The 13,036-nt window shown below is 46.7% G+C and overlaps 1 protein-coding gene across 2 annotated transcripts; it reads left to right on the top strand.

Moving 5' to 3' along the window:
* The first annotated feature begins 350 nt into the window (after window positions 1–350).
* On the top strand, window positions 351–12,733 carry GREM1 (gremlin 1, DAN family BMP antagonist). Of its 2 annotated transcripts, none has more exons than XM_060096562.1 (2): window positions 351–532; window positions 8,743–12,733. In XM_060096562.1, the coding sequence occupies exons 1-2, from the start codon at window positions 366–368 to the stop codon at window positions 9,296–9,298; spliced, it is 723 nt and encodes a 240-aa protein (XP_059952545.1). In that variant the 5' UTR covers window positions 351–365; the 3' UTR covers window positions 9,299–12,733. The 2 variants fall into 2 exon arrangements, with proteins under 2 accessions (XP_059952545.1, XP_059952547.1); XM_060096564.1 differs by lacking the exon at window positions 351–532 and adding an exon at window positions 4,476–4,552.
* The last annotated feature ends 303 nt before the right edge of the window (window positions 12,734–13,036 follow it).

The following is a 13,036-nucleotide window of genomic DNA, read 5'->3' as shown; positions in this document are numbered from 1 at the left end:
AGCGGAGCCGGCGAGAGGAAAAGCCCAGGCCTGGGGCAGAGGAGGAATGAGGGGCCGGGAGCCGGGGGGATTTCCTCCCGCGCTTCCCCCTCCAACGGGAGCGGAAAATGTGATTTGCTGTGCATTCCAGGCGCGGTTCCCTGGGGTGACCTCTCCCAGCCGGCCTGGGCGGGGGGAGCAGACAAAGAGGCGAGGCAGGCGGAGAGGGGACCCCGCGGGGAGGCAGGAGGGGTGCGGGGGGCGGGGGCAGTACCGGGAAAGGGGGCGGATAGCGGGTCCCGCGGCGGCGGCGGCGCCTGGCCAATGGAGAGGCGCGGCCCCGGGCGCCGCGCTCCGCCGCCGGCATTTAAACGGGAGACGGCGCGATGCCCCGCACTCGGTGCGCCCTCCGCGGACCGGGCGACCTAGTGTGTAGCAAGAGCGGTGCGCTCTGTCCCGCTGACCCCGCGCCGAGCCCGGGCGGCTCGTGCCGCGGCCGCACACCGCGCCACGCGTCGAGAGCGCAGGCCCCGAAGGCCCGCAGCACTGACAGGTGAGCGCGAAGGCGCGGGCGGGCGTGTGTGTGTGTGTGTGTGTGTGTGTGTAGGGGTCGGCAAACGACTGCCGCGTCCCGCTCCGTGCAGACTTGCCGTAGCCCTTCGTGAGCGCAGGCCGAGGCCCCGCGATCCCTGGGGTGAGCCCTGAAGAACCATCGCGGGGTCTTTCGTGCCAAGCTCTTGGCTGCCATGACCTCACCTTGCGCGGTCTGCAGGGCAAGACTGGGAAAGAGGATGTCAAGAGCAAGAGCCCCGCATCCCAGTTCCACCTCCCGGAGCTCCGCTAATACGCTCCGGGTGTGTTTGGCAGCCGCGCTTAACAGTCGCGCCCGCTGGTTGAGGGCGCAGAGTCCGTGAATCCAGAGCGCAGGAGCTGAGGTATAATGAGCGAGCGGGAGCAGTGAGGCGCTGCGGGGACCTTCAGCTCGACCGCAAACGCCGGGGCAGGTTGCAATGAGAGGGTCCCATTTGTTTGAGGCGGGGCGCTGGGTCTGGGGACTTCGGGGCGCGCACGTCGGAGGGCCATGAGTGATCCCGCCGTGAGGTGGTGGATCCTGAGAATCAGCGATGCATTTGCCTCTCCCCAAGATGGAGACTCGTGCAACAGCGGAGCTGCGGAGTTCCGCCGTGGCGGAAACCCAAGGGTCAGGTAACTGGACAGCTGAAGGGAGGTGCGCGGTCCCGGACGCCTAGTCCCGCGAGCCCGCGGTGCTCACATAGCAAACACCGCACACACTGACTGCGCGCTCGTGCGCGCTGTTTCCTCTTCTAGGCTTCTCCCTGCCCCATGCGCTTCTCGGCTGAACCGCGGACGTCCGGGCGATGGGCAGTGACAACCTGCCGGGTCCCACTTGTGCGGGTACCCCTTAATTTGTGTCCGAGAGGCCCCTGCCTCACCTCGCCGCGTCTTCCTAGAGATGGACTAGGCGGGACTGGCGGCGGGAGGCTGGTCCACGGGCTTGGACGCCCAGGTCATCCCTCGTCCTCCCCCGCCACTTTGCTGACCCTTCTGCAGCTCACGGAGCAAGGCCGGCGGGCGGTGGGGTGTCGGGGCCGTCACCTTGCCGACCGGAGTTACTGGTAGATTTCTGGCTTAGGAAGAACAGACGCGCCACCGCTCTGGCTTGGCATTGTCTTCGGATCCCAGCTGTGCCTTGGGGGTGCCCCAGCCTGGCGTTTCCCCGCGCAGGGCTCTGGTGATGGCCCCCCGGGGGAGGCAGGGGGCAGACAGGAGCCTCTCCAGTGAAGCCCTTCCAGCGCGCCCCAGAGCTGGCTCGAAGGGGCTCCCCGGTCAAATCTGCTTTCTCCTCTTTTAGACAGAAATATAGCCTCGAAGTTAGGGGTTAAAAATCTCTTCTTAAATGTTTCAAGGGCAGAGAGGCGACCATCGGTAGGTAATTGGATCTCCCGCTGGAAAGAGCAGATCCAAGCGGTGTGCGCGTCTGTTTATGTTCCCCTTCGAGATGGTGCCAGGACACGAGTTGATTAAAACAATCTACTGTGTTAAGTGGGTCACCAGGGATTTAAGCTGTCCCAGGGACCCCAGAGTAGTGGCTTCCTTTTGGCTGTACACACAAGTTAAATAAATAGCGGAGAAGAGGTTAAGATAACCCTGAACCCAGGGTGAGGAATCTTCTTTCACCCCAGGGCTTTCCACTTTCCAGCACCCTCTTTTTCTTTTTCTTTTTCCTTCCTTCTTTCTTTCTTTCTTTCTTTCTTTCTTTCTTTCTTTCTTTCTTTCTTTCTTTCTTTCTTTCTTTTTTTCTTCCTTCCTTCCCTTCTCTCTCTCTCTCTCTCTGGGATGCGGGACTTGAAAGGATGGACTTTTCAAAACAAGGAGGGAAAGAAGAATATTTTTTTAAATTACAGATTCTCATTTCCTCCCTGGCACACTGCAGCCTACAGTGGTAGGTGATTTGATTACCATCACTGGGTAAATTGCACACTCCAAATTGTTAGCATTAACTAATTATTTAAGGGCTCTTTAGAACTTAGTTGCTGTGTGTAGGGCTGTGTGTGTGCGTGTTTAACCCCCAGGTCATTGTAGGAATTAAAGTGTTTTGTAAACTTTGTAATTTCACAGGTTTCCTATTTTCTTAAAAGTTCGTTTTGAGTGAAATGTTTTGGTAACCCATGCACGATCTATGGGAAATCCAAGTTGGCTAACATAGACTTGTGTGAATGGTTACACAGGGGAGAACAGAAACCTATTACATCCTCAGCTCTCTGAATGAGAGCTGCCTGCCTTGTCTTCTAAACTGAAGCCCCAATCTTAAGGTTTAAGTGTTAAAAGTGATGCAACGCCACGAAATTTTATGCCACCAACCCTGCTCCCAAGAAATGCTTGTCAGCAGCAAAGCTGTGGAGCAGCAAAGCTGTGCAGAATAGAGAGTGTAGGACAGACGGGAAAACCTAAACCTTTTATGTAAAAGGAGTGGGGGAGGTAGGGGAGGTGACTGTAGCATCCAACTGAAAGCAGAAATCAGGCCAGTGTTATCAGCCTATGTCTTACATCTGCAAGGAATTGTCTTTAGTTTTAACATATGCTCTTAGAAATGCAAAGTACAACAATAATTCCTGGGACCAGAAAGGGTTTTTTCTTTACATGTGAACAAAATAGAGAATTATTTGAGTCACAATATTGTTCAAATTTGATTGCATTAGAAACAAGTCCATGTGTCCCTTATTAAACATCGTGCTGAGTGTCCATAGAATAGTGGTTAAGGACATGTGTATGAGGGCTAGGGAGAATGGGGCTCAAACCCTGGCTTTCCCATGAGGGGCTGTGTGACCTTGGACAAATTCCTAACTTTTCAGAGTCTGAATTCCCTGATGGGTAAAAGGAAGATGATATTGTGTACTTCATATTTTGTTGTGAAAAATCAATTATAAAATTCAGTCAGAATTGAGCATCATGCCTGGCATAGGGTTTAAAAAATAGAGGTGGCTCTTAGTCATGGTATTGGGAGAGGCAGTAACATTATAGGACATCAGCGTGTACCACAAGGTGGTTCTGAAATGAACTCACAAATCCCACTCACACAGGGACCAACACACATCTTTCACTACAATATAGAACCTATGACTTGACCAACTCTCAATAGTGCCGCTCAGTGGACATTTAAGATTTATTACTTTCTAACTTGTCTCCTGTTGACCACAAGAATTGTATACCATCATTAACTTCACCAAAAAATCTTCGGATGAGCCTTGAGAGCTCCTGAGATACTTAACTACTAGGTGGTCTCCTCCCTGCCCTATATGATGTTGGGCCCCAGCCTGACTTAGCCTGAATGGTCTCCAGAATAGGGAGGTTGCAGTTAGGGTACTTGCCATACATACAGCATGAGACTTTATCCTCTACTAGTTTGCCTTTGGTGCAAATTGTCTGAAAACAAAAAAATCAACGCAGTATATTCTTAAGAGCTTCTCTGCTCAATTTCTAAAAGTTGACTGTCTTTTTAAAAATTAAAGATCCAATTTAAAAACAACCTTTGCTCTTCTCAAAGATTTAGTTCTGAGAAATAGGAATAGGCTCTTCTAAAACCTGGCCTGCCCTTAGAGCCTGTGCTATCACTTCCATTATTTTTTTAATACTGGGGAATAATCTGATGGCATGCCTGTTGAATAGCTTTCTAAAATTCAGTTCATCAAGAGGAATTGATCAGCCACAGACATCTAGCTTGCTGATCATTGTCTCCTCACTGTTTATCCCGCTCAGCACTCCATTTAACTGAATACAAGCAGGTTGGTTAGCTAAAATGAGAAATAGGGCAAGAAGAGTGCTGAAAGGAGCTGGCCTAAACTTTCCCAAAGACATTGAGAATATTAGAAACAGGTTACACATAACACTTTTATTTCTGATTCCCCAGAATTACATGATTGTGTTCTCACAGCCTGGCGAAGATTGGAATAAATCACCATGACCTGCACAGGACAGAGGGTGGCTGATATGGCATATCTTTGTGCAGATGTTTGCTGTTGATCACTTGGGGCAACCTGAAGGAAAGCATCAGGTAGAGGAGACATGCTTTGAGAGTATCTATGTCCTCTGGGACAAATGGATTAGAGGGGAGAACAGTGGTAAAGGAAGAAAAAAGGTAGGGGTGGGTGGGTCTTGCTGGTGGGAAACAGTTGCAGAGAAACTCATCATGAAAATATGATCACATTAGTTGGAGAAGCAGAAATACATTAAGGGGAAGTTGAGGTAGCATTTGAAAAGAATATTGTCTGCAAAGGAGAATAAAGGGAGGTCTTTGTGGGTGTCTGATGCACTCTGGGTCCATGAGATGCAGATTTAATTTAATAATGTGAGTGGGTCGTTTCATGAATGCAAATTACCAGAAATGTTTTCAGCTCTCGTTTGGATATGGATGACAATTCATAAGACCTAAATCTGGACTAGCCTTTGGATTCTTTTTTTTTTTTTTTTTTTTGTGGTACACGGGCCTCCCACTGCTGTGGCCTCTCCCGTTGCGGAGCACAGCCTCCAGACACGCAGGCTCAGCGGCCATGGCTCACGGGTCCAGCTGCTCCACGGCATGTGGGATCTTCCCGGACCGGGGAACAAACCCGCGTCCCCTGCATCGGCAGGCGGACTCCCAACCACTGCACCACCAGGGAAGCCCTGGATTCATTTTTGATAACGAGGCACTCTGCTAGGTGTTGATGGGAAAAAGAATTATCCTCAAGGAATGTACATTTTCTTGGTTTCCTCCATGTCTGTGATATTTACAGAGTGCAAATTATTTGGTGGCAATACAATTGGGATTTCAAGAATACAACAGCCCTATTTCCTTCAGTGAGTAAGCAAGATCATTTTGGTGTGGAGGAGGTTGGGTGACTGACCACAGTGACTTGACAGAGCCCTGGTTCTGGTACTGGTTATAGTTCTCATCCCCCTCCCTCTTACTTGGGTAGGATATGCAGAGTCCTTCAGAGCACTGCTGTTCTCTAAGAAGCTGAGGTCTCTGTTGATTGAGATTCCTAAGGTTGTTTTTTTTCCTCTCTGCAAATAACTAGTTATAAGATTTAAGAACTCAAAAGCTGAAGATATTAAAGAGTAGACTTTTTGAAAATGAAAAGCCATTTCATAATACTTCATAATACACCTAATAAATTTTGAGAAAAATTTACTTTTCTTAAAAAGTCTGTCACTCTAGACCCCTTTTTCTCATGGGGTTTGCACACTCCCATAGGAACAGGAAGTCAGTCCAAATTAAAACAGAAAACCACAGTTGACTAATTTTGAATTTACTGCTTTATTGTTGGTTTCTTCCAGAGTGAATACAATGGCTTTTTTTAAAACATCTTTATTGGAGTATAATTGCTTTACAATGGTGTGTTAGTTTCTGCTGTATAACAAAGTGAACCACTATACATATACATATATCCCCATATCCCCTCCCTCTTGCATCTCCCTCCCACCCTCCCTATCCCACCCCTCTAGGTGGGCACAAAGCACCGAGCTTATCTCCCTGTGCAATGTGGCTGCTTCCCACTAGCTATCTATTTCACATTTGGTAGTGTATATATGTCCATGCCACTCTCTCTCTCTAAAAAAAAAAAAAGGTTCTGAAGAACCTAGGGACAGGACTGGAAAAAAGATGCAGACGTAGAGAATGGACCTGAGGACACGGGGAGGGGGAAGGGTAAGCTGGGACGAAGTGAGAGAATACATGGCTTTAATTGGAAATATAAACCCTATGGTGTTCTCCATGGGACCAGGTAAAAAGAAGTGGGTATTTGGAGTTTTCTTGGAAAAAGGAAGAGAAGTATTAAGAAGCTCCCTAGGCTAGAGTCTGCTGATCTTCAGCATGTTTGAAGACATTTTAAATGTAAAGAACAGAAACTCTGTTGGTCATTGTGGTCCATGACAATCATTCATTGAACAAAAGAGCATCTACTCTGCCAGGCATGGAGGAAGAGGTGATGAATAAGCCCTCATGACTCTCAGACTTGGTATTTACTTAACGACAGATGGGAAATGCCAGATAGGGAAAGCTGAGTATAAAGGAGGTCCTAAGTGGTGTAGAGAAAGAAAATTGCATTTTTTTGGATAGATGTTTGTGGGTATGGCTGGCCCCATGACTTGAACCTCTCCCATGCAGTCAATATACCTTCCCAGTCAAGTCTCAGATTGGCCTCTGGGATGTTGGCTCTGAAATCTTGCTCTGGAGGCTTGGATTGTTCTGGAGGCCATTTTTAGGAGGGATGGGGAAGATGGTGGGTGGAGGCCTAGGGCTGTCTTATGTGTTCCTCATGGAAATGGGCAGAGACTGAATTTTAGTTTAGATCCTGGCCCAGAATTGAATAAAAACAGAAACTTGTGAAAGCTTCTTGAATTCACAATATATTTGCCCAGGAGACTGGATCGTCATGGCTCAAGTTGTCCTACTCCCTGGAGAAAATCAGCACTGTTTTATAACTGGGCTTTCCTCATGAGCGATGTTTTAAAGACAAAACAAGGAAATTAATTTTTTGCTGTTGTTGAGGCAAAAAATGCTCTGTTTAAAGAACAAAGATGCCGTAACATAAACTGACAAAAGCCAGGAAGTCAGAGCAAGAGCTAAATGTCACATTATCAGCTCCAAACTTGAACTTGCCCAAAAGTATTAGGTTAATGTTTAAAAGATGGTGCCATTTAAGAATATTTTGAATTTAATATTTAATTATCTTAATTTGACATTATCCTTAGGGTTGCATGGTCTTTACTTACAGGGGCTGCCCTTTAGAGAATGCAGATTCCACCCTGCCTTTGTCTTTGAAAGGTAACTGCTCCAGCTACTAATACCAACTTGGATAGTCCCTTGGGGGCCACGGTGAGGTTACTATTAAATTGCATTTAGTGGTTCTCATGTGTCACACTGGTGGACAGAAGAGAGCAGGGACATGGGTGCTTCACTGCTGTGTCCTCGGGTTCAGAACTGTGGTGGATGTGGAAGACAAGGGAAACCTCTGGATTCAGGGCAGACTTGGTGTCATGGCCTGAGGAGGGAGGCTGGGAATTTGAAACTGTACTTATTGAGAAGAAAATCCCTCCACGTTTTCACAGCTCCCTCTGTGCCCCACGGCTGCAGGTGCTACAGGTGTTGCTGCTCAAAGCTTGTTAGAAAGGCAGACCTACTGAATGATAATCTGCATTTTAACAATATCCCCAGGTGATTGTCTGCACACTCAGGTTTGAGAGCCACTGTCTCAGGAGAATCTTAAGACTCTGATGCTTCTCTCTTATACCCTTTTTTTTTTTGCGGTACGCGGGCCTCTCACTGTTGTGGGCTCTCCCGCTGCGGAGCACAGGCTCCGGACGCGCAGGCTCAGTAGCCATGGCTCACGGGCCCAGCCGCTCCGCGGCATGTGGGATCCTCCCAGACTGGGGCACGAACCCATGTCCCCTGCATCGGCAGGCGGACTCTTAACCGCTGCGCCACCAGGGAAGCCCTAGAAGCTAAGTCTTGACGTTTCGTCTAGTGCTCTTCCTGTGAAGGATTCTTCCTCCGTCTGGCCTCCGCACATCTCCTTCCGATGCCTGATAACACTGAACATCTCATAAGCATCCAACCAAGCAAACTCAGGAAGGGCTCAGGCCAGTCAGGGAGAAAGAGTGAGACCCTTTCCTGTCAGATGAGCCCTCTGGCTGGCGAGGCTAATTCATCTATTTACGTAGTAGGAACTTAACCAAATATTGTCAAGTACAAGAATGAATATATATAAAATAAACAACAAGGACCCTAACTATATTCAGTATCTTGTAATAACCTATAATTGAAAAGAATCTGAAAAAGAATAAATATATATATGTATAACTGTATCACTGTGCTGTACACCTGAAACTAACACACTATAAATCAACTATACTTCAATTAAAAGAAAAAAAGAATGAATACAGTTAAGGGACCATAATACAAAGTCAAACGTAGTTGGTGCCAGAAGCCAGGAAGCAATTACCCTGGGAGGACAAGTGACAGAGTTCACATCTTGGCTTCTTCACTGACTGACCCTGGGCAAGCTACTTCATGGCTTAATGGCCCCAGAGGGTAACGAGAATAACAGTACCTAATGCACGGATATACCGTGAGAGGCAATGAAATCGTTTACATCGAGTGTTTAGCAAGTGCCTGATAAAACATTAGCTGTTTTATGAATGTTTTCTTTAATTATCTTTTCCATTTTTCATGTCTCTCCTCTCTGTGTCTCCCCCCTTTAGCATGAGCCGTACGGCCTACACTGTGGGAGCCCTGCTTCTCCTCTTGGGGACCCTGCTGCCGGCTGCTGAAGGGAAAAAGAAGGGGTCCCAAGGGGCCATCCCCCCGCCAGACAAGGCCCAGCACAATGACTCGGAGCAGACTCAGTCTCCCCAGCAGCCTGGCTCCAGGAACCGGGGGCGGGGCCAGGGGCGGGGCACTGCCGTGCCCGGGGAGGAAGTGCTGGAGTCCAGCCAGGAGGCCCTGCATGTGACCGAGCGCAAATACCTGAAGCGAGACTGGTGCAAAACCCAGCCGCTGAAGCAGACCATCCACGAGGAGGGCTGCAACAGCCGTACCATCATCAACCGTTTCTGCTACGGCCAGTGCAACTCCTTCTACATCCCCAGGCACATCCGGAAGGAGGAAGGCTCTTTTCAGTCTTGCTCCTTCTGCAAGCCCAAGAAGTTCACCACCATGATGGTCACGCTCAACTGCCCCGAACTACAGCCACCCACCAAGAAGAAGAGGGTCACTCGTGTCAAGCAGTGTCGTTGCATATCCATCGATTTGGATTAAGCCGGGCCTACCCAGCCTGTCCTTGGGGGTGCAGCCCCCAGACGGGCCCAGAACCAGACCTAAATCAACCTGATTCTTACTTGGCTTAAATCTAGAGGCAAGAAGAACCACCAGCTGCCTTCTGCCAGGAGCCTGCTAGTGCGTAGTTTGTGTGCATGAGTGTGCATGGGTCCCTGTGGGTGTTTGCAGACACCAGAGGAAACACAGTCTCTGCTAGAGGGCACTTCCTATTATGTAAATGTATCTGCTTCCATGCGGGATGGTACAGAAAGCCCACACCACCTGAGGCACATTTGGAGGGGCAGGGTTGTGGTCTGGTTCTGCCTTGGTCTTGCCCTCCTGGGGACCAGAACCTCCCTTCAGAATGAATGTTAATGGAAGAGGCTACTCTGAGGGCAAGAGACCTGTTTTAGTGCTGCCTTGGCCTTAGGATATTTCAACCTGTGCATGCTTTCCCCCTTCCTCTTCCCTGTCACAGTCCATCCCTTCTTAGGATCTCAGTGACTATTTCCATCTAATCCCCTACCTGCCAGAGCTTCTAAAGTAACTCGCTTGACCACAGATGCAAATGTTTCCTATTTGGGGAAGACCTTTCAGACTCTGGGGGAGGCTGGTAGGGCAGGAAGGTTAGAGGATTGAGAGAAGGGAGAGGTCGCAGGTGAGGACCAGTTGGCCCAGCAAAATTCAGGAGGGAGATGTGCAGAGCCTGGAAAGGCCAACCCCCAAACACGGTGAGACCCATGCTTTAGCAAGTTTCTTCCTGGTATTTAAAGAACCCAAGGAAACAGAGGAGAAATGAAATTGCCAAAAGAAATCATTAACTTTGTGAGTCACTGTGACTGTCAAAATTAGCTGTAACCCAATACCAGACTTAAAACATAAATATTGACTACTCCTATTTTCAGAACCAAGTGAGTGAGCGAAACCAAAACAGCCCCTCCTGCTTTGCCCCTCAGATGGACAAAAGATGTAGTTCAGAACCGCCCCCCGCCCCGGCCCCAGGAATAGGAAAAAGACAAAAACCTTATAAGCAGAAAGTCTTATTATCTTTCCTTTAGGCTGGGGTATAATCACCTCTTTCCCAGTTCCTTATTCCTGTGTCATGTTTCTGAGAGCCACAACCCTGTATTGTAAAGATTCTGCCTCTGCCAAATGTACCTGACAGTGAAGGACCAGGCTAAGATAAGAGAGTTTAGGCCTGCTCCTTTTTAGAAAGAAGTATATTTGGGGTCTTTTTGTTTTAGCCATCTATAAGAGATTGAGCTGGAGAGCAGCGGAGAGTAAGGAAAGGAAGGAGATTGCCTCTGGCTAAGGAGTAGTCAAAAGTCAGGGAGGACATGTAAGGGATACACCAGCCCTTCTTCCTTTGCCCTTGAAGAGTCTAATGGGAACCCCCAGTTAAGAAATCAGAGTATTTGTGTGCATTAGCTTTCCTACAGCTGGTAGGATTTATGTAACATTGTAACCATTTGGAAACTACTGTTCCCCGATTAAACTTAGGTTATTTGCAATGTGTATTTAGTATTTATCTGATGGCCAAAGCACAGGGTGGGTGAACCTCCCTGCATTTTGGATTTGGACAACTTGCTCTCTTCAAGCCTGAGGTTTTATATGTAAACCCCCCCCACCCCCGATACTCTTCTTGCCTTGCACCCTCTCAGTCTCACCAGCCAAGTCATGTGTCACATGGGAAACAAACACCATAGACTTGTGTTTCAGTTGCCCATGAAGGCTCCAGCATTCAAAGAACCAGTGCAACTAAGGAGGCTGCTTTTATTTTATTTTTGTTTTGGTCCAGTGCTCTCCCTACTAACAAATAAATAGGAACCATACTTTGAGGCAGAAGTCATCTTGAACACCCGAACTATTGGGTCTAGTTTTAAAACTTTGAAATTCACTACTGATGATTCTACACTAGGCAAATTTGTGCAAACACATAGTCTGTGCATGTCACATACACCGTACGCCCCTGCCCTAAATCCTTGTATCATCCACGTCCTCCCAACAATAAAACACAGAATGGATTTAATTAAGCATGCAAATGCTAAGCTAGAATTTTGAGGGTGGGGGAGAGGAAAAGAAAGGGGGAAGGAGCTGAACATATAAAACCACACTAGAGAGGAAGAATGACGCCCAGAACCAGCAGACACCGAATCTCTCTTGTTCTAACTCTGCCACAAGCATGCAGTTTTGTTAAAAAGAGATGACTTCAGTTGGCAGCAGGAATCTTCTTTTAGTAGCTTGTACCACAGTCTTGCATGTAAGTTGGATTTGGCTTAAGTAAAGAGAATTTCCTCAAAATGAGCTTCACTGGGGTAATCAGCAGCATAACTGCCCTAAAAGCACAGCACTAGCCAAAGAGGGAAATGTCTGCTTTTCTTACTGTGCCTACATTAAGACGAGCCCAAGTCCCGTGTGTCTTCCAACATTTATTGAGAGTGCCGTATCTGTCACATATTGTACTGAAGTCACCGATGATGTAATGATATGTTTTTTTCATTACTATAGTAGAATTTTTTATGGCAAGATATTTGTGATCTAGATCTTTCCTATTAAAATAATGCCAAACACCAAATATGAATTTTATGATGTACACTTTGTGCTTGGCATTAAAAGAGAAAAACACATCCTGCAAGTCTGTAAGTTGTTTTTTGTTATTATAGTTCTGCAAAGTTAAAAATGTAAGTGAAAAATCTGGAGGAAAGGATAATTTCCACTGTGTGGAATGTGAATAGTTAATCAAAAAGTTATGGTTATTTAATGTAATTATTAACTCAAATCCTTTGGTCACTGTGATTTCAAGCATTTTTTTTTTCTCCTTTATATGACTTCCTCTGAGTTGAGCAAAGAAGAGGCTGGCACATTGTGTATTGTTGGAGGCTTTTATCAGAGGGAAACAAAATCTTAACACATCTGAATGTGTGTTACAGAGTCAAGACCTGAGCTTTTAGTTTTTTAATTGAATGTTCCTTAAAGGTTAACGTTTCTGAGGCAATTTAAGAAAGATCTTAAATGTTATTTTGGAAGAATTAAAATGTGTGTATACAAACAAATAGCAGATAATAATGAATAGTTCACAAGTTCCTTTAAGGAGAACATCTAAAATAAAAAATGTATGTACAGAACATTTATAAATGACCAGTTAATGCTGAAGAGTGAAAGTAGTTCTACTGATTTGTCATTCTCAATATATTTAATATCAACTGCATTATGTATTATGTCTGCTTTAATCATTTAAAACAACAAATTTATGAAGACTATGATTGGGGTCCTTTGCTGTATATGAGGATGAGAGGGGATTTGATAGTCTCATAAAAGCTAATTGGGTTGAAAGCAACGTTTTATGAATCTGTAACTAGAATTTAATTCCACCCCAATAATATTCTATATAACCTTTCCCAAAGAGCAATCAATAAATTGAACCTCTTCTCTGTTTGCATGTGTATATGTGTGTGTGTGTGTGTGTGTGTGTGTGTGTGTGTTTCACGGGTAATGCTCACAGGGCAGGTGCAGGGATTCACTTGTCATGGGAAGGGAGGTAGAAAACAGATCATGAGATCTCTTGTGATCTGAAAGGATATTTATTTTCTCCACTCAGACCTTCCAGATCCCACTGGATTTCAGGAGGACACCTCAGGCCATGGCAATTAGAGGCAGGGGAAATCTGGTGAGCAGTGGAATGTACCAACCTCTTCCCCAGAGCTAGAAAGAAGAGTTAGAATGCTTCTGAGAAGCCTT

The sequence above is a fragment of the Mesoplodon densirostris genome, chromosome 4 (assembly GCF_025265405.1).
Source record: "Mesoplodon densirostris isolate mMesDen1 chromosome 4, mMesDen1 primary haplotype, whole genome shotgun sequence".
NCBI classification, from domain to species: Eukaryota; Metazoa; Chordata; class Mammalia; order Artiodactyla; family Ziphiidae; genus Mesoplodon; species Mesoplodon densirostris.
Note: the sequence above shows the minus strand (reverse complement) of the source record. Positions and strands in the feature narration are given on the sequence as shown.

Coding starts and splice junctions, on each gene's coding strand:
- GREM1 (XM_060096562.1), top strand. CDS start 366: ATGCCCCGCACTCGGTGCGCCCTCCGCGGACCGGGCGACCTAGTGTGT. Junction 533..8,742: donor AAGGCCCGCAGCACTGACAG/GTGAGCGCGAAG, acceptor TCCCCCCTTTAG/CATGAGCCGTACGGCCTACA.